The 27,879-nt window shown below is 39.3% G+C and overlaps 3 protein-coding genes across 3 annotated transcripts; 1 reads left to right on the top strand and 2 right to left on the bottom strand.

Annotated features, from left to right (window-relative positions):
- Nucleotides 1-1,082: 1,082 nt before the first annotated feature.
- Nucleotides 1,083-2,045, top strand: LOC128359362 (protein FAM180A-like). Its single transcript, XM_053319856.1, has 3 exons — nucleotides 1,083-1,257; nucleotides 1,452-1,525; nucleotides 1,643-2,045. Exons 1-3 carry the CDS (start codon nucleotides 1,083-1,085, stop codon nucleotides 1,988-1,990), a joined length of 597 nt encoding a protein of 198 aa, XP_053175831.1. The 3' UTR covers nucleotides 1,991-2,045.
- A 2,538-nt stretch (nucleotides 2,046-4,583) lies between these two features.
- Nucleotides 4,584-14,628, bottom strand: LOC128358791 (DNA-binding protein RFX7). Its single transcript, XM_053319177.1, has 7 exons — nucleotides 14,519-14,628; nucleotides 14,303-14,425; nucleotides 14,071-14,190; nucleotides 12,590-12,671; nucleotides 12,232-12,439; nucleotides 10,902-11,197; nucleotides 4,584-10,806 (listed from the first exon to the last, which is right to left on the bottom strand). The coding sequence occupies exons 2-7, from the start codon at nucleotides 14,410-14,412 to the stop codon at nucleotides 7,450-7,452; spliced, it is 4,173 nt and encodes a 1,390-aa protein (XP_053175152.1). The 5' UTR covers nucleotides 14,413-14,425; nucleotides 14,519-14,628; the 3' UTR covers nucleotides 4,584-7,449.
- Nucleotides 14,629-15,011: 383 nt separating this feature from the next.
- Nucleotides 15,012-21,432, bottom strand: LOC128358793 (DNA-binding protein RFX5-like). The gene is made up of 3 exons (XM_053319178.1): nucleotides 21,055-21,432; nucleotides 17,064-17,097; nucleotides 15,012-15,145 (listed from the first exon to the last, which is right to left on the bottom strand). Exons 1-3 carry the CDS (start codon nucleotides 21,180-21,182, stop codon nucleotides 15,053-15,055), a joined length of 255 nt encoding a protein of 84 aa, XP_053175153.1. The 5' UTR covers nucleotides 21,183-21,432; the 3' UTR covers nucleotides 15,012-15,052.
- Between the last annotated feature and the right edge of the window lie 6,447 nt (nucleotides 21,433-27,879).

A 27,879-nucleotide genomic window follows, 5' to 3' on the forward strand; every position in this document is an offset into this window, starting at 1 on the left:
GTCGTTTGATGTTAGCAGGTCACTCTTGCATGTGTTTTATCAAAGTATTTTAGCAGGTTTGTTGGTGGTTGGGCGGGGGGGGGGGGGGGGGGGGGGGTATCTCTTATCTTATCTTAAATACTCCATTACAAGTAAAAGTACATAAGCATTAGCAGTGTGATGTAGTTAAAGTATAAGTAGTGGTTTAGTCCCTCTGACTGATAGATTATTATATATGACATCATTACATTATTAATGCTGAAGCATCAGTGTTAGAGCAGCATGTTGCTGTCGTAGCTGCTGGAGGTGGAGCTAGTTTGAGATGATTCATGGGAGAGTTTGTCAGTTGTCAGCCAGTTTTTCCTTCTGTGACAGAGATGATGATAGCACATCATGCCTTTGATACAGCATATGGCAAACTTCACTATCTGGATGAATGTTTAATGTCATGGTTGTTTTGTTGTGTTTTTATTTATATAAAAACAAAACCAAAGAGATGAGCTTTGAAATATTAAATGTCATTTATCCATCCTATTAATTATTTTGTAAAGCACTTCATTAGAATGAAAACATCTATGTACTCTGTGAGAGAAGTATTGAGACTGTTGACTGTTGTCAGAGCAGACATTCTGGTTATCATTTCAGAGCTGGATTCACCCACTGAATGAGATATATTTGTGATGAATAATTTGATTTCATTGGGTAAACATTTTATTATTTGTTGCACATGTGCAAAATCTCTTCAGAGTATAAAGGGCAAAAATACATTTTCTTTGCTGGACCCAACTGAGAAAGACACTCTTAGTCAGTTTATATTGACTTTATGAGTGTTCAATCTTTTATTTAAATTGTATATGATTTACTTTCTTGTTTTGTACAAGTCAAGATGAATATATCGAAGTAATGCCTTCAACTTTTATCTGTGATTTTTTCACATTTAAGGGGGGAAAGATTAGTTCCAGCTTTAGTGCCTCTGCAAACTCTATAAAGCTGTGCTTACTCAAATGTCTCAATGCTGTAAAAAGAACCAGGATTCAAAATTATTGCTGTCTTCCTCTTCATCACAGCCAGATGGCTTTTGGTCCTTTTTCCATGATGGAAAAATGCATGGTATTCAGCCTGAGTTGCCTTTGCCTGGATTCACAAATGCGAGTGAGGGATGTGGTGTGGTGATAGGCTATCGGTCGGCAATAATCGAGAGAAGAATGAACATGGAATTACAGCTTAAACTCTGCCTGCAGGTCATTTTGTGGCTTTGTTATGAGCAACTTCTGCAGGGTAAGTTGAATCTGAAGATCAGCTAACAGTGCTGTGATGAGGACAGAAATTTCGAATGTTACATAATGATACTGCATGCACTGTATAATATGCATTTAAAATATCAGGTGTTCAGCTTTAGTGTATAGAGCAGGTGACTGTTTATCTGCAGATACTTATGTTAATAATTTAAACATCAGTATTTTCTACTTCAGATGTGGCTGCAGGCATTAATCCCACTTCACAAAGAACTGGCTCCTCAGTATATGATGCAAACCTGATGTTTGAGGTACTTTCTTCAGTTTAGTTTAGACAGAAGTCCAAATACAGATTTAAAAAACTTTTATTATTCTACTCTGATTGCAGCGTAAGCAATTTATGTTTCTTTCCCCCCTCTTGTATGCAGTTCTTGCTGTATGGTTTAGAAATGGACCAGGACAACAACATTGTCATGCTTGATAAGGAGATGGCATCAATGAGGGCAGGGCGGGCTTTCCTGGCTCAGATCAATGACAACATTCCCAGAAGTCTGAGTCCCATGATGCAGATGGTGAACACACTCAAGGTTGAGAGGAGGAGGCCACTGACTCAGGCTCAGCTTGAGAGTCTTGTCCTGAGCATGGTGTACTCTGCCCACCAGGCCTGGCACCAGGAGAGTGAAGAGGAACAGGAGGCCTGGGGTGGAGTGCTGCTCCAGCTGGCAAATGTCACCGTCCATGACCTACGTGGAAATTATCTCTTCAGTTATGCATAATATGGATGCCATTCTGTATGAAGATGTGTGCATTAAACCATTTAACTTAAAATGCATCCTAAGATACGTTCTCATTACTTTTTCAGTCACTGGTGAAAGATTTGTAAAACAAGGACATCATTTATGAGTCATGAATAAACATTTGCAAGAGTACACAAATTCCAGTTTCATACTGGTTTATAAACAAATCTCTGAAACATTTGTTGATATTCAAACAATAAGCTTTACAGTATACAGTCTCACAATTGAATGTATCCCCCAAATTGTATTATACCACAATATATGCATATCTTTATCACAATGCATTGTATTATTAAGGATCAAATATTTTACCCAAATTACACCATAACCTTTGGATTTATATTTTGTTGGTGATTGTCATCCTATCCTCTTTGCTGTGAGTCATTTGCAGTCATCACAATTTAAATTACACATGAGACCTTCTTAACATGGGTAATCTTCATACTGACCAGTTTTATAACAACTCTAATAAACTCAAATAACCAAATAGATTCAATTGGCAGGAATCTCTCACAGCTGATCACTAAACCAACCAGAATATGTCCCAATACTCTGCATTGAAAGATCTCAATCTGAATATTAGAGCTTAATACACAACTGATGGAGTCTTGGCCAAAGAAATCTCAATCACTGTGCAGTGATTGAGATTTCTTCTTTTTTTCATCTTAGAAGTGTTTTGTGTAGTTTCTTTTTATCCAAATCAAGGGTTGATAAGATTAGAGTGTCACATATATTGAAACCCTTAAAAAATGTGATTTGGGTCTTTAAAATGTTGAGTTTAAGTCAAAATAATATGTTGTAAAAAAAACTCAAATGCAAGTCAAACTGTAACCAGACTCATAGACTACATCCCTATACAGTCATTTTTAAACTACAAACTAACCAGTAATCAGCTACTGATTTCCCGTGTGGTGGTGAGCTGCTCTTCTGTGTTCATCAGATATTTGAGACAATAAATAAGATGAACAAAGAGAACTATCACCTACCAAGGGCCACTGGTAATAAGGTCACACTGAACTGCATCTGCTCCTACCACAGAACCTGGTAATTATGAGGAGATATTGATGGCTGCAAGTCAGCTGCTTAATGAATTCAGATATTGATCCGGCGACCGTGCCTTTTGATAATGACCCTCCCGTCTCCCGGCCCTCATTCAATGGCAAAACAATGGGCTGCAGCTGTGAGATCAGCCCCACACACACACGCACACACACACACACACACACACACACACACGCACACACACACAGAGCTAACGTAGTGTCGACTTCATAGTGGTTTCCAAAACATAGGAAACTCACTCTCAACAATATTTGTGGATGGTTGTGTAACGATTTTGAGGGATTTCTGCCACAAACAGGCATCTCCACACTTCAATATCCAATCAAATGAGGAGAGGGGAACATAATTATATATTGATTAGAGCTAACTATTGATTTAATCATCTGAAGCCTTATAGTTATAATTTATGACTCAAAACTAATGATCAGGTTAATAGCATCCCATAATTTGTTTACTAGATAGTTACAGCTTAATGATTATGTTTTCAGGATAAGCACAGACATCTACCATAGTGTCATTTAAAACTTTTCTTAAATAGGACACACACTTACAGTAATGTTGTAGTTTATCAGTCACGAATGGTTTCTAACCCTTGAGTGTTATTCACATACATCGGTTGGCAAAGTTTGGGGGAAAAAAGCAAATATATTTTAAAAGTACATATTCTCAACTCTCACAAACCCTCTGGTGATGATTTTAGCTGTGAAAAGGATTGTAAGATATTTATTTCAGTGCCTAAAATAAACAAAAGAGGAGTTTTCTGTATTATTCCCTCACTTTACCTTTAGTTTCACATTTCTGTCTATCAGTTTGTTGTATACAAAAAGAGCACGTGATCTTATGTTCATTGTGAAATCTGTCGACTCATGTTGCCAAATGTTGTGGTGTGGGCGTCGAGGTTACCACCGGGCTCCACATGGCTAAAGGTTAGGCCGTGATCAATAGGCTGAAGGTCATTAACATGTTATGAATATCACAAGGCCCTGGGAAAGTAGAGCAGAGGACCGGCAAACTGGGCTGTGATTGGTCGGAGCTTGTCTCTAGGAGAGGCCACTCCCCGGTGACCATTGAGGTCATTTGAAGAGCCGATGACCTCTAACCTTGTGTGTCACCAGGCTAATAGAAAGGTTTTGCTTGTGCATAGACTTCACTGTTAAAATATTAAAAGTGTGTGGTGATGGACCAAAAGAAAAAAAAAAAATCACTATTAGCATTTGTACAAAAATCAATATCATGATGTCATAAATGGGATAGTTTGTCTTGTAACTTGTTTATTGTAGACAAATCCTGGATTGTCTTATCTAAAAACAATTCCCGTTGGCCCTTCAAACATTATAACAATTATTATGACAATGACACCTCATGTAAAAATGTGCAGTTTATAATCAACCAATCACACTAACAATGTCTCCTAGGACTTAATTCAACTACAATGACGGTGTCCAGCAGATTTACATTTTTAAAATTTACAACAATAAAGTACAAAATCACCCCGAAACACACAAGAACATTCTTTAAAAAAGTTTATTGGCTTTTAAAACCACTTTAAAAATCTCACCAGTGAGTACTTTCCATTGAAAAAAGAAACAACGCGTTTGCAATATTAACAAGCTACTGTACATTAAGCAGTACACCAGACAACATCACAGAGGAGGGTTTTTTTTCTTCTACTGGTAGAAATGGACAAGATAGTCAAACAGAGTTGGTTCTGGGTCAGTCAAAGGTAAAGAATCAGAGTCACTGCTTGATGGAGCTCCTGTACTCATAAGAGGTGCATTTCCTTCATTCAAATTCAAATATCAGTGCCTTATTGTTAAAGAAAAAAATTAAGAGAAAATGTAAAATTTCTTCACAAATGCATTTTTGCAAAATAAGTCATATGTAAAATCGACAGAAAAACAGTCATCAACGGAACATATAGAACAACATTAACTTAGTAAACAGCACACAATAAAAAGTAATGTAACTCATGAAACTAGCACTGCCAGTCTGGTTAACAGAACCTGCCCAAATCACAGAAGACAGTGGTTTACCAAGAATACAAAGTACAACAGAAGTCATCACACATGCGTGCGTACAATCATTTATCAACATAATGAGCATGTAGGTTTTAAAAGGTTATTTTAACTTTTTTTCCCTCAATGCTTTATATTCTCATGTATGAGAATGAGTAAGAAATGTGTATCTCACTGAGATTAATGCACATTTTGCTACAAGACAATTAGTCATTTTCTGACAATTCAGTTAATTTCTTTACTCATCTTGTCATAAAAAATATTTTTTTTCCTTTTTTTTGCGGGCATCCATCATTACATTTGTCCATAAAGATGTGGCAAAGCCATGTGTCATAAAAATTTAGTGCAATAATGTGAACCTCCAAAGTTTGTTGAAACATGAGTAATTGATTTTTCCAGTGTCTGCTGAAAGGCTTTGAGCACAATGTCTGTCACAGAGATGTTTGCAACCAGCTAACAGTATCACAACTTTTTTTTTCTCAATATACCATGCTATTGATCCTGCTCAAAGCACACATCACTTCTGCAACTGCAGAGACCTATTATCTTTGAATAGAAAAAAGTAAAATAAAAATCAGCAAGCGAGACCAGACAGCATTACTTTTACGACACATTGAGCCAGAAATGTAACACACAACATACAGTATCTTGCCGACTATAGATCTGTTAAGCTTTTTTTTTCTTTTAAATGGCACATACTTAGCTAGAATAATGGCCATAATATAGTGTCTTGATACATCAAATCTCTATGTATCTATCCTATTTACAGATGGAGCTTAAACATGACTTATACAACATTGACAATAGCCAAAAACTCAAGCAAGCATCCTACTGTATCACATAGCCTACCTGGCTAGCAGTGATGGTTTCAACATGCTTTCAGGTCCATGGTTACCTATAAAACATAGGACAGTGACCATTTCACAAATTTACATACTGTACATAAGATTTATGCAACTTAATCCTTTTCCTCAAATGCAATAAAACTCTTTTATATCTCCGAGGCTGCCCGTTTCCCGTTGTTGTTAATGTTTACTAGGAGTGTCTATGTGTATTAATCTCTTATGGTATTCAAACAGATCATCTTTGGTACGGAAATAAGGCTGGATCCCCACAAACATAATAATTTCATTTCCTCTTGATCTCAAGGTGACATCGAAACTTACATTTCAGCCTCTGGCCTTCTGTGTAACTAAGCCTTCTCCATACCATTGATATTCTTATCCGAACTGGGAGTACAGCATGCCAAAACAAAAAATCAAATCTCATGACTGAAAGTGTGCCTGCCATGGTTTTCATGAAATGACAGCATATCAAATTCCTTTAAATCCATCACTGATAAGGGCACACACAGTGTAGTCGTTAGCCTATACAATACTCATCTATACTGTAACACTGCAAAACAAAAACAGAATAAGAAATAGTACTGAAAATATCAGAGTAACAGCTGCCTTGATATGATGAAGCTCTGGATGGTTCTGAAGATATCTTAACATTATACTATATACAGTCTCTCTAAAGATGGCATAAGGCCTTGGACTTAAGGAATAAGGCAGCCAAGTTGTTGATTCCTTTCAATGTATAGTCCACAAAGTGGCCTGAATTCCCATCTTCTCCCTACTGATTCATCTACTCCCTTTATAAGATATTAAACAGTACAAGAAGTATAGGCTTTAAGAAAATTTCACTCTTGAACAATGCTCAGATGTGAATCAGTTTTCCACTGATTTGGTATATGATAAAGTATAAAGATTATGTCATAAATTCAGCACCTGGTAGCATAAGATGCTACCCTTTTTAATATTCAGATATGGCAGGCAAATGTCCTACAACTATTATGTGCATATACTGCAATCCCAATGTTGTCTCCATTTGGTTGAACTTGAACTGCACACACTGAAAATAGTACAACAGCATATGTTTTTTTTTTGGTGAAGTCTTTTGTGCCAAATTTTCTACCTATCTCACTTTCATTATGTGTTCATTAAATACAAATATTGCATTATTGATTGGTTATAACATGGAAGATTATGTTTCTCTTTATGTTCATACCATACAAATCTGCTCTTTGTAAGTGCATGCTGCCACCAAGAACTCACACTTTTTACTTGAAATGCTTACGTTTCTGATTTCAGATGAGGGAGAAAAGTGGTTAAGTACTGAAACTCTGGGTGACAAATGAAAAAGGAGAGAAGTAACTCAACGTCAGTAGGAGAGATTTTCTGGTAAGCCTGGCACTTTTAACAGAACAAATGGCAAAGTCCAGACAAATCCCAACAAACTAGAGTTTAAAAACAGATATACTACATACGCACCAAACAAACAACACAGAACGGAAATCATACAGAAGAAAAGATAACATTAGCCCAGCATCTCCACTGTAGTAGGCTGGTCTTTGCTTTCTAACCAGTCAAAACCAGAGTTCACAGTATCACTGCATATCTGCTGAAAAAGCGGGTCGTTTTTCAGTTCTTCCAGTGTCGAGTCTTCATATTGTTCCTGCTGTTGATTTGGATCAAACAGCAGATTGGTGTCCAATGTGTTAAGGTCAGTGATGCTACTGGACAGATCTGAGGTCAGTCTGATGTCGTTCGAGAAGTCGGATGCCACAGCGTTGAGCTCCGAAGCTACCTGACCGACCAACTGGGAGCTGGGGTTGAGGCCATCGTCCCCCAACAAGTCCTTGACAGTGTTGTTGAAATCCAGCTGTTGCTGCTCGTCCTCCACCTCCTGCTGCTGTGTGCTCTGGAGGAGGAGCTGCGGTTGTGTCTGCACAGGATTCTCCTGGAGCTGCTGCGGTTGCTGCTGGTCTTGCTCACCAGTACCCGCTTGTGCTTGGCTGTCCCCAGTGGAGAAGGTCACAGTTTCTCCACTGCCAGTGGTGAGGTAGCCATGCTGCTGGAGCTCAAAGGCAGCAGGGCTAGAGCTGACAGGCAGCTGAGTCTGGTGGGGAGTTCCTCCAGCGAAGCCAGGAGTTGTCTCCAGGATCTGTGTGAGGTTCATACGGGCCGTGTAGTTAGAGGGGAGGTTGTTTATCCCCAGGCCACGGACAGAGTCATCCCCGTCAGCCTCCATCTTACTGAGAAGAACATTGGTGATTTTGGCGGTGTTACTCGGACCCTGCACAGGCAGCATTTCACTCTGCATCATGATGTTCAGAGGTACAGACTGGCTACGCTGGACCATGCTGTGGACAGAGCTGACCGTCTGGCTGTTAGAAAGGATGCTGAGCACCTCAGAGGTGATGGGGGAGTTAAAGGGCGAGACGACGGCTCGGGTGGTGGTGGTGGTGTTAGTGGTGGTTGTTGGAGGGCCGGTGTTACCACTGAAGTTCCTCTGGCGCACTGCAGGGCTAACACTGCGGCAACGGAAAGTACTGGATGCGGATGACGTTGAAGCCTTGTTGTCTAATGGTGCAGGCACAGCAAAGCTCTCCTGTTTAGTGGGAGTAGTCACACCTGTTACAAGCTGCTGCTGCTGCTGCTGCTGCACCGGAGAAATGGGCGTCAAACGGCCAAAGTGAGCGCCATCCTGTCTCGGCTGAGCCTGAAATGACTGGCCGGGAATTGCAAATGCATGTGGCTTGCGAAACTGGTCATCTACCAAGTCTTGATAGCTGGGCAGAATACCGATGCTATGGTTGGACAAAGGACCTCCAGAGGTGCTGTTATAGCGGTTGTTGATCCACTCCAGTTTGGCCTTGTCAGGGTGCGTTGCCATGGGCCTTTGCATGGGCTTGACAGGGCTGCTGGAGACAATACTGGCGTCATGATAACCTGTGATGCTCGAGTTAATGGGAGTGAACGCAAAAGGGTTCCTGCACTCCACCGGGCTCGGGGGGACGCTGCTGCTGCAGTTGGACAGTGGCGTACTGATGGGGGTGTGGCGACCCATGGCTCCATCCACAGGAGTGATGGGAGCCATGCGAGAACAGGGGCTCTCTCTTGTCATGCTGTGCCCAAGTGTCATTTCAGAGGTGGGGGTGGGTGTCGGGGTTGGTGTCGGTGTTGGAGTGGGAGTTTGGACGGGAGTGGTGCTGCTGTGGGCAGAGTGGTAGAAGGCAGTGCCGGCCTGGTGAGCGTTGAGGATAGAGCCTTGATTGTTGGCTGACTGGCCTTGTAGAGACACGTCAACGCAACTACTAAACAGACCCTTCAGCTTCATCTGCTCCTCCATTTGGACAAGCTCCTCTACGATGCTGTCTTGGGTCATGTCGTCATCATTGAATGGGAAGTAGTCCATGTTGGGTTGAGAACCTGCAAAGTCAACCATCTCCTGTGTGAGGGTGAGTTGGCCTGAGGTCTCAGTGGGTTGAGCTATAATGGAAAGTTGGTCTGTAGGGGTTTGTTTGTGTTCAGCTGGTATCTGCTGAGCAAACGCCTGCTTCCGAAGCTCATCAAGCTGTCCCTCCTCCCATATTGTGCTCTTTAAGTCACTCATCACAGAGGCTTCGTGTGCTCCTGAGTTGGCTGGTATGGCACGAGGGTCTCCAGTGATCTGCTGTAGCAGCGCCTGATCGGATGTGTTGTTTCCAGCTGCTCCAGTGCTGGTGTCAGTGCTGAGGGAGTGGCCTTCGTGTTTCACTACCAAGGCCTGGGGTTTGACAACAGTCTGGGAGCCGTCAGTGTGTGTGATGGGTGAGTCAGAGAGTGCAAGGATCTGTGTGGGCCCTATGGAGGTGTGTTTCACAGTCACTTTGCAGGGGGCACTCTCTGGTCTGGCGGGAGTTCCCGGTCGAGGGATCCTCTTCACTGCAGCACTGACTCCGGGTTTGGGATTGTCAATTACAGCCAGTGGCTGCTGGGAGATAAACACCCTCTTCACAGGAATCACATGGGACTCCCCGGCAGGGACTGTGCGCTTCCTGGGGCTCTTGGCATCTGTGCAGGGATCTTTCGATGTTGGGGTAAGAGTGGAGGGGCCACTGGATGATGTGTTGCCATTGGAGTTCTGATTATCAACAGTCAAGTACAAAGTACTGTCATGGCAGTTACTGTTATTGCTGTCCTGAGTCCCAGCTACAGCTATTGACGTGGGAGGGGATGTGGGATCATTTTTTACCCTTGCTGCTTTGTCTGGTCCCGGAGAACACTTGACCAGGAAGCTTGGCTCACTGGCAGCCCTGAACTTAGCCACTCTGTCCTCTTTGGCCCCGACAGCAGTTTTCTCTGCGCCAGCGGTGGGGTTATTGTCATTTCCAGCTTCTGACACCACTTTGGTGTCAGTGGAGAGGGAAAGGGAAAGGGTGGAGGCTGGAGCGCTGGGTCTGATTGCAGGAGAATGAATGGCAGCTGAGCTCACACTGGGTAAATGCTGTAAATCGTCTGAAGCGGCAATGGTACTCAAACCCGCCGAGGCAGGTCTCACGGTCGTGGTGCTGCTGCTTGGAGCCAGAGCGATGGCCGTCATCTTCACCACATTGACTGAGCTGACGTGGTTAGTAGGCATCACAGTTTTTATGGGGCTGTTGGTGATGAGCAGGGTGGGGGGTGAGCGCAGCGTGATGGCACTGGTGGCAGAGGGCTTGGGCAGGATCTGAGCGTACCGGGTACCGTGTCGTGCCAGCCGGTCACCCACAGGACTAGCTGAGATATTCTGGGGAGCTTTGGGGGACTGTTTAAGAGACTGAGTCACCACTTGGAAGTTCACAGGCAACACTTTCCCCTCTGCTGTCCCCACAGGGCTGGGCGAGGTCATTAACTGCCTGCTTCTCTGTACCTGGGAGAAAAAACAGCGAAAACACGACATCACAATTAGTCACATTCATCAATAACAAATCTGAATACAATTCAAGATTGGTGAAAGCCACATACCGTGACAGGGCTGGGAACAGCTGCTACTACAATGCCTATGGTGGGCTGAGGGGAGAGCAGAGCAGGGCTTCCACAGGGGATGGTAGGACCGGGAGTACTGGCCTCCGTTCTCTTGACCTGGGCCTCAATGGGTAAGGGTGAGTGGAGCTTCTGCTCCTGCTGCTTCTTCTGGATCTTGCGCTGCAGTTGCTGCTTTGCATCAACAGAGGGAGAGGGCAGGGTCTTCACCTGGGGCTGGAAAGAGTTTGCCTCAGCAGTGGGCACGAACGCTGAGGCTGGAGTTGGTGTCTTCATTCCTGGCGAGAGAGGAAAAATTCAAAGTGTTAACAAGGACACACTGCAATTCTATGAGAATCATGTAAACTAAGCATGGAGCAGCAGTTTGAGTAGGTCTTTGCCAACAATAGGTAAGAAAATTATTATGAACAATATCAACAGTATTAACAGTACTCTAAACCTGGAAAAGGTTTAAAATGTAAAATTCTAGCCCATATTGTGATATAAACCATATAACATATCCCTAAATTTCATCCTACTTTGTTAATACATGGTTGAACTTTGTATAAAATGTGCTGTGTCTCTGCTTTGTCCAATATTATCTCGTCTGGCAGAAATTATGATTTTTTACATGAATGTGATGACAAAATGATGACATCAGCATAAATTGTTGATGCTACTCCTATTTAAAAAGTGTAGAGGAATTGTACCTGTGTGATTTGAGGCTGGTTTAAATTTGTGGTTAATGGCAACTGCATCAGACCAACACCTGACTGTTGATGTACAGGACACAGTGTGATCATAAATTATCTTGGAAAAGATGTTGTATTTTTCACATCTTGAATATTCACAGTGTACAGGGATCGAGGTGCAGACTGTAGATGTTTAAGTCATTCAAGCCCGCTCAGAAAACGTTGAAAACAGGAACTTCTCTCTGATACACAACTGTGGTTATTCTCTCAACGATTTTGGCGCCTGAATGACTTAATGAGGGTTGTTAAAACATGACTCAGTTTACAGGCTGAATTCATCTGACTAAGGTTTTTAACATCCCCACACTGACATAAGACGAGACATAACGTAACATAAGACATAATGTGAGAATACTTGCAGGGTAGCATTAAAAAAACTAAATATTTAAATGTCTTGCATGTGATCATCATGAGGTAAATAAATACTAATATAACCAATAAACTACATCAAAATAATAAATAATACTATATATGCTTTTTCCAACTTCAAATATCCCTCATCAAAAAACAATGACATACAAAACTTCACAAAACACACAACAGTAAAACTACCGCACCGTTCGACCCGAGGACGTCTTTACCTGTGGGTGTTCCCGTCATAACAGTGAGTGCAGCCATGGACTTAGTACCAATGTAGTGACTATTGAGCAGAAAGCGCGCCAGATCCTCCACGTGGTCAAACTGACGACTCAGGACCTTCTGGGCCCACTCACACACCAGACCGCAGGCTGCAGATCGCATTTCATCTTCGGCGCTCGGAGACTGGCCTGACGCCTCCATCAGCTCACACTACAGTCAGACAGAGCAGAGCAGCAGGCAACATGAGCACTGAGAAGCTTCAAAATAAGTCAAACTACAAACACAATATACTTTTTAGTCTATCTAAATATAAATTAATTAATTTAAATAATTCATACAAATAAATAAAACCTAACTCACCCCATCACCGGATTTCTGCAGATCCAGGTTGGGTAAGGACGGCATGTGAACAAAAGCTTTCTTCCTTAACCCGCTATAACAGTATGTAAGAAGGAGTTAAGGTTTCTAAAACATGATCAGTGTAAATACAGAAATAGTTTTAATACACTCTGCTGGTCTTATGATGTCCCAACAAATCCTTTTGTGAAATTGTGCCTCTAATCTCTCCTCTGCTAGTCTTTGCTTCAAAAGAAAAAAAACACTCTCAAAAGCCAAACAACAATTTTTCAGACTCGTGGCATGGTTTCCTGACTGTTGGCTCTTATAACCTGCCAGAAACAGTCTTTAGGCAAAAGTGGTTTACAGCTTTTCAAAGATGAACTTACCACAATATGATGTGGTTTCAAACTGCCTCTAAAACAACTTTTTTCTTTTTTTTACAAACATCTTCATGAATAAATGTGCAGATCTTTGGGAGTATAAAACCCAGACAACAAAATATTGTCCAGTATCTTGACACTGATCCCATTTTTTTTCTTTGTGATTGTGATTGAGCCCATACAGAGCATTTTAAAGATTAACTTGTGAGTGCTCTCTGGTGGACAAACTATGTAATGGAGATACTCTTTCTATAAAACCTCATTTTTATTTATTTTTTCAGTTGGCACATACATATAGATATATCTGCAATAACCTAAAATCAGCTGATATCGGGGCGGGTTGATTTATCAGTGTAGCTCTTATAATTAATACTGTACTTTGTCAAAAAATGTACAGTATTTTAAGGGGGTTAGATTTCTCACTGGGATATTCCTCATAATATGTGCTTCTTAACCGGCAACATTCATATTAATTTTAGTCTTAATGAGATGAAGACAAAACAGACCATCTCATTATGAGAGCAAAACTCAGAATTTGCTGTAAGCTGGGCGACCATGGAAACGGTTAGTCTACTGTCTTTTTGATCAGGAACAGCTGAACTTCATGGTCACTGACCATTAATACTCAAAGTGATAAACATGCACCCTGACTGTTCCTAATAATGGGATTTAACACCTTTTTAACACCTTGAAAAATGAGTGGGTTATTGAATGCCATGCAAAGACTCAAATGCCTGCACAGTTTTCTATTTGAAAGTAAAAAACTGAAAATATATTAACAGAAATACATAAGTGAAAATAATTGTTATGATTGATATGATTGTGTCAACTGGAATATTAAAAAGGAAAGGTTCACAATTTGTTTAAGGCTGTCTTGAAACAACAGTCGGGTGCCTTAAAGATCATGAAACAGGTTTTTCTTGCTGTAATCATTCTTCTTGTTGTTGCCTGTTAAAATAATCCTTCATAAAAAATTAAACAGTACAGTAAACAGTACCCAATGTCTGTTCAGATCTTAACACCTGAATAAGCCTACCGCACTGATGCAATCAACCAAACTGAATCAACCAGACATATAAACAAAGACAAAGAGTTGATGAGAGGTTTGTCAGAATTAAAGGATATTTGGATTTGCCCCTCATGCCCAGTCGACGTGCCTTCATGTTAGGAAAGACATTCTTCATGATCTTTCCAAAGTCTGCTGCACTCAGTGGATTATAGCCAAGATTGTCACAATAGCTCCTGTAAAAGATGAGAATCCCTCATGAGACTACGTTTAAGCACTGGAATAAAAACAATAATGTCCCCCTTCTTCTGTTACCCTTCACCTCCCCTGGTGGCCCCCCACACTTACTTGTATTCATCATACACCTCTTGCTTTGGGAGGGAAGTCTCTGGATGCTCCTCTAGGTGATTTCGTATCCAGTTGAATGCATACATCTGTTGAGTACGGCTTGACGACATGGAACTCTGATCACTGTGAAGGTGGCATGAGAAAAAGAAATCCGGTCACTGGGCATTGTCCTCGACTGGTACTCATCATTTCTTGTTAATACAGAAACTTTAATACCATAATCCAGGAGTGGAGGACCCCCTCTCATTCTCAGTCCAAATGGGCAGAATTGGGGGGTTGGGGTGATGAATAGATATGGGGAAACAAATGAAACACAGACAGCTAGGTATAGCAAAAATCTACATAGATCAGTGTTTTGCTTCATAATGATAATCAATCATACAACTGAAATGAAAGAGTGATACTTTCACACGAGGCAAAAAAAGAAAAAAACAAAACACAACCCCCCGAAAAATATCACAAAGCAAAAGAAAACAAAAAGGCTTAAGAATTGTAATTTTATCTTTTTCTTTTTAGAAGCTATCAGCTGAAATTGTGTCTGTGAAGTAGCAAGTGGATCGTTTTTGACAAGCAATGAGACAACAGTGCCAAAAAAATGTAATGAGAGCCACAACAAAGCAGCCGTGTGTGTGCAAGACAAAGAAGAAGAAGAAAAAAAGGAAAGAAACGCCAAGGAGAAAAGTGGAAAACTTAAGTGTGTGTGTGTGTGTGGGTGTGTGTATGTGTGTGTGTGTGAGATATAGCCGAAGATCAATACCTTTTATCATTGCCACTGCTGGGACCAGAAGGCAACTTAAGGTAGAGGTAGAGTTTTTCGATGTCTGTAAACTTCTCAACATCTTGCTGTAAAGACAAAACATAAGAGAGGACAAAGGTCACCAAAAAAAAAAAAAAAAAAAAAAGTAGTATCCAAGGCTGTAATATTGGACCATTAAATGCAACCAAAAATACTTAAAAATACTTCATATTTAAATGAATTTATGAATTTGATTAGTCAACTATTAGATGTATAATTGTCACTCTGCTTATACAGGGCTAATATCTCTGGATGTATTAGTGCACTATTGGTTTATGGTAATATTGAATTAAGAGGATTTGTGTATCTATGCAACAACGTAAACCTATCTCGATTTATTAGACATTTAAATCAGTGATTGACCCAGAAATGTAAATAATTGCTTTTTCATTTGAGTTTCCAGAAAATATATCGATATCAGGATATGAGACTAAATACTGTAATATCATGATACGGCATAAGTGTTGACCCTTCCTGTTTTTTTAAAGGCTGCATTACAGTAAAATTATTTATCAAAAATCATATTGTGTTAATATTTAGTGAAAGCACCAATAGTCTATCGATATCGAGGTATTTGGTCAAAATATCATGATATTTGATTTTGTCCATATTATTCAATCAGCCCTATCATTATGTACAATTTATACTGTGCTACAAACTGGTTGCTATGGTGATAAAGTGTATCCTTATCTGTACATCATTATTGCGAGAGTATTATTTCGTGTACTCACTATTATATTGACATTATTGTAGAGTCAAGTTTTGCTTATTGTTTAAACCACTATCCAGATGTGACAGATGTAAAGGGGATCTTTTAGACATACTGAAATACACTCAACAAGCCATGTAATCATTCTTGTTTAAGCATCAGAGGAGTCTTACAGTGGATATTTTTCTAGGACTTATCATTAAAAGGAACTAAATCTGCCAACTAAATACAGACATTAATAGACTGTATTTTTTATAGGTGACAAAAAGAAGAGACAAAGCGTTCTCATGTAGCTTTGATGTCTCTGATGTGACTTTGTTGCTGGATACAAGCTCAGCTCAGATAAAATAAAATCAAGTGTATATGAAACTTAAAAAACACCCTGAAAGGAGAACTGATATGAGGAAGGTTCACTCGCTCAAAGTAATTGAAATTTAATTTACTCACTAACCGACATAAATGAATAAACACCAGTAGAAAGATATGTTAGATTACATTTTGCACATGTCAGGTTGCTCATTTGGTTACTGTGGAAAATAGGATCTGTATTTAAAGGCCAATATAATGTAGATTCTCATGTTACCAGGACATATATTTCATTGTTATGATAATATAAACATGTTTTTTCACCTATTACTAAAATACAAATAATAGGTAAGCAAAATTGCATCAAATATAAATACTTTACAGGAAGCCTGAGCCACTTCATCAGGCTACAAGAATGAAAAATACAACATTAAGAGGAACGCTTGGTTTTCAAATGTGTTTCAGTGATCCGAACACAAGTAGACAGTCGAGACCCGTCGCTGTTCACACCTGTGTCTATTATGCGTCTCTAAGGTGTCCAGCAGACCACTTGTGTTCAGATTTCATTGCCTTCATTATTTACTTGAGAAGGTCCAAGGGCCCTGTGCACAGTTATCATGCCGGTCCCTCTTCAGACAAGAACTAGATATGTTTTGCACAGGCTAGCTAAGAAAACTAAAATGGGGAAGCACCAGGATGAATTAGCGTTTACAGGTGGTCAATGCATCCCAGACCACCAGTGGTTTGAATAATCAGATCACAATGTGTCTTGGTGGTTGTTAACGTTTGTCCATTTCTGATCCTGTTGCCCACAATGCATTTTAAAACCAAGTGTAAACAGGGTCCAAGATATTCCTTCTTCAAAAGCTACAGTAAGCTGCTCTCCTGATCTCATGATCCAACAAACAACATTCATCAAATAACACTTCTTTAACATTGTGGATACTCACCAATATGCTGTCCACTTTTGATTGTACAGATTTGCTACAAGAAGAAAGAGAGCAAAGAAATGTTAATATGATTTGAATTTAAAAAACCTTCTTACACACACACGAGTTTCTTAAAGTCTGGTTTGATTTAGTTTGGGTCAAACTGATTTTTAAGCTATACAAATGATGAAAAGGAAATGTTTACAAGAAACCAGAACCATCAGGTCACACTAGGTTATCCATATTTATAATTGATGTTCTTCCAATGGCTTTTTAAAATATGAATGTCTTCATATCTTGAACCATAAGTCACAAATGTAGCAATGAAACAATTAATCACATACTGGATCAACAGAAAATTAGTTTTAGTGAGTGAATCTTTACAAGACAAAAATCCCCAAAACATTCAAATATTCTCAAATGTGAGGCAACATTCACTTTTTTCCAAATTGTATTGTCCTGAAGCTTTTTTCCCCAAAAATAAACAGTTGAATACATTTGAAATGCCAGAAAAATTTAATTTTCCATCACCATGCTGTAAATCATGATTGAAATTAAGATATGTATGAGCTAAATCTGCTCAGATATCATGATGAGTGACAGTAGAAAATATTCAGACCCCTCCACTTTTTGCACACTTGATTGTGGTACAGGTATAATTCAAATGGCAATATAGCATCAAGTCCTCTTATAGTTGTCTAAACTACCATCTTCAAGTTTCTCCACAGATGTTTTTTGGGGTTCAGGTCCAGATTTTGACCGGGTCATTCAAGGACACTTATCCTAAAGCTTCTCCAGTGTTGTGTTTGCTGTTTGTCTGATGCTGAGAAGTGAACCCTCAACCTGGTCTGAAGTTGAATGCTCTTTGGAGCAGGTTTTCTCTTAAAAGGACCTCTCTGTATTTGGTGGCATTGATGCTGCAATCACCACCATGTGTTGACTGTAGGGATGGTACTGTGATATCACAATAAGAGCTTGGAGTTCAGACCAAACATTAACATTTTCATCTCATCAGATCTTATTTTTTCCTCTCAGAGACCTTTAAATACTTTTTTTGGCAAACTCTGGAGGTGCACTCGTATATGTTCAAACACCAGTTATAGGAAAGTGGTTTCAAACGAATACTAAAACCGTCAGAAATGGTTGTTTATCCTTTCCTACATCTTTGTCTCAACATGATTTGATGCTTGGTCTGTCAATCATAGTGAATGGTGTAAATGCCACATATACAGATGTGTGCCGTATACATCACATCCGATCAGTTGACTTTGCCACAACTTAAGTCTAATTAAGTTCTAGGCTGTGTCTGAAATCATTCGCCCTTTCACTCGCTCACTAGTACTTCCTTTAAAATTGACACTCAATAGTTTACTGTATGTTGAGCGGTAAATTTAAATTTTGGACACTTCTGCTGTTGAGTCATCATTATTTTGTGGTACCAGTGACACATACAGAGTCTCACTACTGTAATGTTTGTTTGAAAAGAAACAACAAAGTGGAAATGATAACAGGAAGTAGTATCTGAACATTTCCATTAATAGATTTCACAGCAAATATTTTTAAGCTGATATTTTGAATGTATTTTAACTGTAGGAAAAGCACAGGTGTTCAAAATAATATTAACACTACGTTTCTATGTTCTGTTCAAGTGTCCCAGCAAGCGGTGACGGGGTGACGGGGTACTGGGGTACCCGGACCCCGAAACTGAAGCAGGTGAATGGAAGTTTTCCTCTTTTACCTGTGCCTGTTTCTTACTGTCAAACTGTGAAAAATGTCTATTGTGGGATTTTTTTAAGGCAACATAGAATACATAGATTTTTCATTAAGAGTACAGGAATAATAAAAATGCATTTAATTTGTACTGCATTTTTCCTTGCAGTGAATATCAAAGTGCTACAGTGTTAAAAACATAGAAAAGAAAATGACATGTTAAGATAAAATAAGTAGTATGTACTATACAGCACAGAAGAAAGAATTTTGGCCACCGCCCTGGAGATATCTCAAGAGTAATCACAGTCCTTTGATGCTGCTAAGACTAGCAAAGATACTGAATACTTATGTAAATAAGATATTTTGTTTTGTTTTTTAAATTTAGTGTATTTGCAAAAATGCCCTAAAAAAATGTTATTCTGTAGTAACCCATTTCAAAATAATTCATCTTTAACACAGTTAAGTGTGCAAAAAGTGAGGGTGTATCATGATATGTCAGAAGATATAGATAAAAAAGTCAGGTTGTCTGTATGTGTACAGTTTAATCTACTTTAACTGCACGGTCATGGAAAAAAAACACAGAGAAAATAGTCTGAATACCTTCTGTGGCCGTAGTAAATAACACTTTCATATCATCCACATCTTTAAATACTACTAGTAGTAAAGCAGTGTGTGTGTGTGTGTGTGTGTGTGTGTGTGTGTGTGTGTGTGTGGAAAGCAGGGCTATTATGGTTAACTAAAACGAAACAAAATATGTCGTGTGTGTGTGTGTGGAGAGCAGGGTTATTATGGTTGACTAAAACGAAACAAAATATTGGTATGAAAGAACATTTTAGGTAATTGACATAAAAATAAAAACAGCACTTTAAAAAACAAAATGATGTTATGAACTTACAAAATTGACTAATATATAATAAAAACACACAGAAATCATCTTTCTGTTTTAGTCAGTTTGGTCATATCTGTCAACATGACGACCACGAGGAGGGGTTGATGAACTTCTAAAATATGGCCCCTGACAAATACCCCCTATATTATAATTACAAAAAACCCTTGAAATTAGGGCTGGGTTAATATTAGGGCCTGACTGATACTGGAATTTTGGGGCTGATACTGACATTAAGGAGTAAAAAATTAAATATTAGATATACTGATAATTCTATATATCATCAGCCTATAATCTCATACATACAAAATATGAACATAAAATGCTAATATTTTGCAGTGTGGTTATCAAACACTTTGTGTAATGGAGGCAGGATATTTTACAGTTTAACTACAAACACAGTGCAGTGAAATTTCCCTTGGAATTTAATAATTATAAAATTCTTATAAATGATAAAACCCATACAACAACAACAAAAATCACATATGTGTGATTTTTGTTGTTTTAATATAGCCTATATACGTATTAGGCTATATTAAAACTTGAAATATAAGGAAATAAAATGCTGCCTTAAAAAACTTTTAGAAAATATCGATGCATATGGGACAATCACATCAGTCTGGCTCTACTTTTTATATCCAATATGCCAGTATCTAGTCTTATTTCATGATATCGATACATATACACATATATATCCTGAAACTAATAACTAATTGATAATAAGCAAAACCCACTGTGGCAACTAAACTTAAACTAATGAAGACACACATCACACAATAATAGAACAGCTTTAACAGTCTCGCTAGTTCAGAAAATTAATTTACAATAATGGAGCCTTTAAAACCAGGAGAAGACAACACTTTTCTCAATATCACGATATTACTGTATCCAATATACATAGACGATACCTAGTCTTACGTCATGATATCGATACACTGACATATCACCCAGCCCTACATAACTAATATAAAACGAGCACTATGGCAACTACACTGACCTGGACACCAATAATTAATAACGAAATATTAATTAAAAACTAATTAAACACACATTGCAATGTAATAATAAAAAATATTATTATTACAGAGGTGTGGAGCTGCTGTGGTTTGACACCTGTCATCATGAGCATCAGCACCACTGGGTGACTGGGTGTCATCTATAACATGGCCTCCTGTGGCTCGGTGCTAATGATTGGAGCTGCTTATTCTGCACGTACCGGGACATTACCGGGTTATTACCGCACAAACCGGACACCGGGGAGCGTGGCTTCGCTTGCCGCTGTCGCATTTCAGGTAAATATCCGCATGTCGCCGTGCACTCTTTGTGCAGCTCTCTGCCTCCCTGCTAAGAGACGCTAATTATGAGGCTAGCGAGAAGGGGCAGTGTGGCAGCTTGCAGGATCGTTTGCATCCTTACCAAATTGAATTCTTGATTTTGAACTGTAACGCGTTGGCCTCGGGGCCCTGGAGACCCGGGACCAGCGCTGGAAGAGAGCCTAATCCCGAGGCAGGCTTCTGACCAGGTTGTTGTTGATCATCAGCCATCACGATGGAGGGGTGGTGGGGGAGCTTTAACAAGTAGGCCTCATCCCCGGCTGTGCACTGCACCGGACCCACCGCTGCTGGAGCGGCTCAGGCAGCTAGGACAGCCCGCTGAATCCTCCACAGAGCATGGCTACAAACACTGGGAGCTGACCCGAAACACAGAGACACAAGGAGGAGAGGAAAAAAAAAAAAAAAAAAAAAAAGAAAGAGAAAAAACACCAGGGCATACAAAAGGCATTTCGCAGAGGTCTCTCCGCTGCCGCAAATAGCACGCCTGCAGCAGCTACAGACGAGCTCCGTGCGTCAGGTTACACACAGGTAGCACGCACGGCCGGAAGTTCACAAGGGGCCGCCTTCAAAATAAAAAGCATACTAGTAACGTTAAAAGCCACCGGCCACTACAGTAGGAGCTAGGGTCGATGTAATAAGTTACAGATTACTAGTTATCCTATTTAAAATGTAATAATTAATATAACTAGTTCAACTACTTCATCAAAGTAATGTAATTTATTACTTTTTGATTACCTTTCTAATTTTCTAACCAATGTTTTCAGCTGTTGGGTGAGTGTACCCATTAAGGCCACCGAAATCTAAGTACAGATATTTTTCATGGATATTAGCATGACTCATAAGGGAGATCATTTCTATAAAGCAAGATGTATCTCTCATTTGAAAATGCATTCATTAGTTCATGTAGATGTTGGAATATAAAATAAAGGTATTCGATGAAAAAAGTCAAACTTTTGACATGGGCTTAATTGGTACTCTGACACCATTTAAGCCCACGTGTGTTCAAAATAAGGTCCACGCCATGAGTTATTTACAAAATATAAAAAATATTGATTTCAAAGAATTAAAAACAGCAATACATGTATTCGGTGACATGTTAAATATTAAAAAATGAGGAAAAAACTCTCCTCCTGAGCAAAGTCTTAAAGGTCTGACTTCAGACCCTTTGTAATCCTCAACATTTTCATAAGTAACTGTAATTTAATGATACATTTAATGATACATTTGTTCTCAGTAATTGTAACACTGTTAGGAACACATGAGCAATTTAATGCAATCCAATACAACATGCGATTTTCATTGTCGTCTTTGTTGACTTTGTCAAAAAGGTGATAATTCTACTTTATGTTTGTTATTGAAGTCATAGAGTCAATGGTGGTGGCGTACTGGGGTACATATTATTGAATAGTGTTCCTGATATTTTGCCCTCCTCATGTATGTTAATGACTGCACAAAATATTTGGAACAACATTCAATGTAATGTACCCTAGTACATCACCACTACCCACTACAACCTCAATAATAAACATAAAGTAGAATAATCACCCTTTTTCACAATGTTAACAAAAACTGAAAATATATGAACTTCAAACAAAGTCAACTCTGTGGCAGAGCTGTTGTTTTGGGTTCAATTAGATTGCACAGGTGGACAATTAGTGTATATGTTAAATATGTTTTTGTTCTTGTTCCTACAGTTGGATGTTTGAGTTTCACTGTGCAGAATAATTTTGCCTTTATATATTGAAAGATATAATACCATACTTGTTTTAATAATAGCTATGTATCTATTAACCTATGATTTTTCCTCCCAAAAAAAGAAAAGAAAAAAATGTAAGGTCCAGAATCGGTGCATCCCGGTAAGTAAAGATGTATGCCATATTACCTCATTATCTCACTGTCCATGGCCATTCTTGTCATCTCTCTTCTGTCCCCAAAATACTCTTAAACACATTTTTGAGTGGACAAGGACTTTAAAACTCCCGTTCAGACATGCTCTGCTGTGTTGTTGTTTTCCTATTTTTGATGAATATTTAAATATTGTTCATTTATAAAGTTTAACTACAGTGCAAAATATGTTTTGTCCATCACTATAAAGTCCATTTTCAGTTTGTATCCCCTGGGCGCCACATCACACTTTTGTAAGTTGAATATTGGACCAGAACTGGCTTCATACTAGTTGTGATGTCACCTATCACGCTTGTAAGCTTAAACTCAACAACTTTGAAAAGATTTTTATTGAGCACAGAGACATAACATTTTGAGGTAAGTGGACTTAACTTTTATTTAATGTATTGAAGGAAGCCAAAGACACATTTCCACTGAGGTGGACAAAAAGTCAGTTCAATTCAATTCAATTCAGTCTACACTCAGAGACAGCTTCATCCCACAGACCACACGACTGTTGAATTCTTAAGTCAATCCTACTGATGGACTTGAGAGGTCATAATCATCAAACTGCCATTAAGAAATACAAGCAATACACATCATATCATGAAGACATTAAAAATATACACCAACACTGCCCAACACAGAAAACATACTACACCTAACAATTGTGTATCAGATGGTTTTGTGTTTCATGGATAAGAATCTAAAACATCTGCACAGTGCTGCACTTGCATCCTTGTCCACAGTTCAGCGTGTGAATGTGAAATATTATTGTGAAAAGCCTGACCGGAAACGATGTCTTAATTTAGGCTCACTTGACGCTGATTGGTTCGCTGTAGTTCTGCTGTCAGCCGGCGGCGGCGCTGCTGCAGGAAGCTGTTTGATCAGATAGTGACAATGACGGGTAAACAGCCAGGATGATATCACCTCACCATATAAACCGGTCATTTACCAGCGTGTGAATTGATCCCCACATCAACCAATATGTTTAGTTATTTTTAATCGATCGATTATCTGATCAGGCTCTCGGTGAGAACATGTTGAAACACCAGGAGAGGCCACACAGACAGATTGTCTCAAGATTTTCTTTGCTCATCACACAGTTGACTATTTTTTACTTCGGCTGTAATCTGAGACACAGTTGGCGGAAAAAAATAACCAGAGAGACGATGAATTCAAATGTGACTGTCTGCACCAGATATAAATATAACCTCCCATTATGTCACATCTCATGCTATAAATCACATTCATTGCACACGTGTCGAATATATTTGATTATCATGGATATTATGAGCTACGAACTATTTTTAAAAATGACTTAAAGATCCCAAAACGTGAAAAATTTCGTGTGAATTTTAGAAAAAATGAAGTCACCAGGTCAAGAAAAACAAGACCTAAATAAATAATTTCATCATGACTTATTTTATACTGCCATCTGTTGATGGAAACAGGTAAAGTTACTCCACTGCTCCACTGACACCATGGTCATGAAACATAATGCAAGACAGCAATAGACTCACAGACATGGAAAGGGCATGCACCCACCAGTAAGCTTGTCTGTCATCATACCTGTTAAGATAAAAATAACACAAACATGGTGAAATAATAGGAATATTGCTGCTGGGTGTCTGTCTGTCTGTGGTTGCTTGGTTTGATCCCTCATGTGTGTTTGGGACTCTACAGGTCAGACATCAGGGTCTATTTAGGCCTACTTAAAATTGCAGACTGCCGGTTGGTTTCCTTATCTATGTTAAGAACTGAGCGCTCGATTGCAGACATGTCCCTGCAGGAGGTTAAGAAGAACAGGTTCAGTTGTGACACCCTCCAATCACAAACAGGTTTAAGTGATGTCACTCAGCGGCATGACCTACTCCCACCTCAGGGAGACGCCACACATTGTCTTCATGAGCGTTTCATTTTTTAAAGTTTGTTTTGGATAGCTGTGTTACACAACTGTGAAAAGCTTGCCTGGGCCTTACACAAAAGTTTTGCCATCATGATTAATTGATAATCGGCTAATATCAGTCTTCACTGATCATGATGAAGCTATAATTTGACCTTATACAATGCAATGAGATAAATAGGAGGACTTTAATAGATAGCAATACAGGACAGGTGACAGGAAATGAGCAACATGATTGATAAAGTTTTTGAAAAGTATTAACAATAGAGCACTTTCTGACTGACATCGCCCTAAATGTGTGTTTTGTTTTTTACTAGAACAATGGATTTAATATAGATTATACAAATGAAATATATTATTCTATGAGTCAGTATTTAAATATGACAATTTAGGAGTGAACTCAGATTGTTTGATTAAGGAGAGCAGCAGCGTATCAAGAGTGAAGTCACTGGAGTTTAGGTTTTGGTATTGTGGTCGCACTGTTATGCATTTTAGGAAAAAAAAGTTTGATTCTGAGAACATTTCACTTTTTAAAAAACACCTTGAATTCAATCAGCCTGTGTGATGAAAGGTTTTTTAATCACAGCCGTGCATACAGTACATTTAGCTGTGTTGATGTTGGTCAGATCTTTGACAACAGTGAAGTGCTTCCAGAGCATCATAAACAAATAAGGAGTCATGTAGAGCAGATATGAGCTGATTCCTGGGGTGCAAAAAAATTGAACACATGATGAGTAAGCCATGTGAGATGAGGCACAAGGTTAGCGGGGAGCAAAAGATTAATATTATATGTTATGTTTGATGTATTTTATATTCTACTCTTCCTTTTAGCTTGTGTGAGGAATGTATTTTGTTGGTGAGTTTAGCACATCTATGTGTGTGACATTCAAATAAAACATAAATCCATAACTCATACAAGTGAATAAACTGATGAAATGTGTATATTTGCTCTGGCCTCACACCTTAAAGCTATGATTAGGAGTAAAATAGCCTTGTGAGTTACACAGTTAGATTATTCATTTAGTGAGGTGTGAGGAGATGTATGTGGGTATTTTTCACATGTATACACTGAACATGCATATAGTTGAATAATGATGATGATTTCTATAATGCTTCACACACATCCATCAAACGTTGTCATTTGCTGACTTGTTAACAACACCGGAGGTGTGGAGCAGTGACACTTCATCTAAATCTCAAGAAAATGTTGTTTCCTTGTTAGTCATTGTTTTCTCACTCTATTTTTGACCTTCAGTTGCTGGCTATTCTTGACTGATTTATTTTACTGTCAATCTCCTGTCACTTCTGATTTGGGTTGGGAGGTCTCATCTCAGCAGTCTTTGCCCTTGCTCATTCCTCCAAATGTTAAGATTTAGACAACACTCCTCCTCCACCGAAGTTGCTGCCATTTTTGTGGTTGTATCATATGATGGTAACACCTCACTATGTCTCCTCAGTGCAGCTTACTGCTGGGGCTGTTGCCTGCCTTCATGAGTTGGTTCTTGGGATTTTACAAATAATCTCGTTATTTTTTTAGAAAAACTATAAAAAGCAAACATTGAACACTTAAGATAAATGATAGTGAGGTGTTTAAAGACAAAAGTAGCAAAGGCCATCTGGTGTACTGTAGCTTTTGTTGTATATTGCAGCTTTAAGTGTTGTAGGTGCGTTGTAATGCATGGATTTTTACTGAACATGTGCCTTATTTTATTGCCCTAAACACTCCTTTTGTTTTTTCTAGTGTTTTGATTTCATGGGACGTTTTTTTCCAGAAATCAAGCAGGTCACGTGTCAGCCTGACAGTGACCTGAAGCCACCCATCCTCTCCTCCCTCGTGCTGTAGGTAGCTGGCGAATGTGGGACAGTGAGGTCAACGTGGTGCTGTGGTCGGTGAGTCTAGCTCTCACGTGAACTCCATGGCTGCTCCAATCCTCTTACAACCCCCACTTCTTAAAGCACCCAGACTACAAGATCAGCTTGCTGTGTCCAGGTCTTATCCTGAAGATACAGTAGATCCTCAGCACAGAGTCACGCCAGCAGGTATCAAACACCACATCCACCCCGTTGTCTTCTGCACACGTTTAGCAGGCCCATTTGCCCTGAAGTGGTGCTGGTGGTCTTGAAATTTAAAACATGCCAACTTTAATTTTATACAAGGGTCAGGATTGTGTAAATCCAGACATAATCACATCACAGTGACATTATATGGTTAACACACAGTATAAACCAAGCTATTTTTATCTCTACTACTGTTGAAGGTAACCTACTTCCAATTTAAGTACTCAAGTGCTAATCCAAGATATTTGTTGTTGGAGGAAAATAAACTAGTGTAGCAACAAATAGTGGATTGGTCAATTGACAGAAAATTAATTGCCAACTAATTTGATAATGTGTTTTCATTATTTCATGATAGAAAATATAATATCTTTGTGTTTTTTGGACAAAACAATTGATATAATGAGCATTTTTCACAATTTTCTGACTTTTTTTAATCAAGGAAATGATCAGCAGAATAATGGAAAGTAGTTAAAACCCTTAAAGTGAGAATGTTTTGTTTAAGCTAAACCTAAATGCTGAGATGGGAAAACAGAAAAGGCATATTTTTAGTCGTTTTATCCTTTAAATGCTTTTATCAAACACAAACAATAACACTCTCTCCAGACCAAAATGTGTCCGTACGTTTCTCTACTTCTTCTCCTGGTTTATCAGTTCAGAGTGAAATATGGGAGTCCCTGGCTTTTACGTCACTTACACAACTATCTCAGGCCAGGCCGTTATTGCAGATTTTATACAGCATTTTTTTCCCCCCTCCTTCTTTTTCTTGGCGTCCTGTGGAAGAGCGGATGGGAAATTCTGATGTCATCAACCTTGGCACAGCGGGACAGAGGAGCATGCAGCCCCTCAGGGTGCCACGATTGGTGCCCATGTGTTTGTGCCCCGTAGATGGTGAAATAGATGGTGTGGTGCTGCCCGCCTGTGCTGCACCTGCGTCCCAGCATGCTGATTGATCAGTTTGGTCATGTGGAATGTCACCATCTGCTCCCCAGTCCCACTCACCCCTTCTTGTGTGAATGCCAATCACTGGCAGGAAGATAGTTATTTAAGCCATGTCAAATC

Source organism: Scomber japonicus, chromosome 5, assembly GCF_027409825.1.
Source record: "Scomber japonicus isolate fScoJap1 chromosome 5, fScoJap1.pri, whole genome shotgun sequence".
NCBI lineage: Eukaryota > Metazoa > Chordata > Actinopteri > Scombriformes > Scombridae > Scomber > Scomber japonicus.

Coding starts and splice junctions, on each gene's coding strand:
- LOC128358791 (XM_053319177.1), bottom strand. CDS start 14,412: ATGTCGTCAAGCCGTACTCAACAGATGTATGCATTCAACTGGATACGA. Junction 14,191..14,302: donor GAGGTGTATGATGAATACAA/GTAAGTGTGGGG, acceptor CATCTTTTACAG/GAGCTATTGTGACAATCTTG. Junction 11,198..12,231: donor TATGACGGGAACACCCACAG/GTAAAGACGTCC, acceptor CTCTCTCGCCAG/GAATGAAGACACCAACTCCA.
- LOC128358793 (XM_053319178.1), bottom strand. CDS start 21,182: ATGGCTGATGATCAACAACAACCTGGTCAGAAGCCTGCCTCGGGATTA. Junction 17,098..21,054: donor AAAATCAAGAATTCAATTTG/GTAAGGATGCAA, acceptor TTCTTCTTGTAG/CAAATCTGTACAATCAAAAG. Junction 15,146..17,063: donor CAAAAGTGGACAGCATATTG/GTGAGTATCCAC, acceptor TTGTCTTTACAG/CAAGATGTTGAGAAGTTTAC.
- LOC128359362 (XM_053319856.1), top strand. CDS start 1,083: ATGCATGGTATTCAGCCTGAGTTGCCTTTGCCTGGATTCACAAATGCG. Junction 1,258..1,451: donor TTATGAGCAACTTCTGCAGG/GTAAGTTGAATC, acceptor TTTCTACTTCAG/ATGTGGCTGCAGGCATTAAT. Junction 1,526..1,642: donor ATGCAAACCTGATGTTTGAG/GTACTTTCTTCA, acceptor TCTTGTATGCAG/TTCTTGCTGTATGGTTTAGA.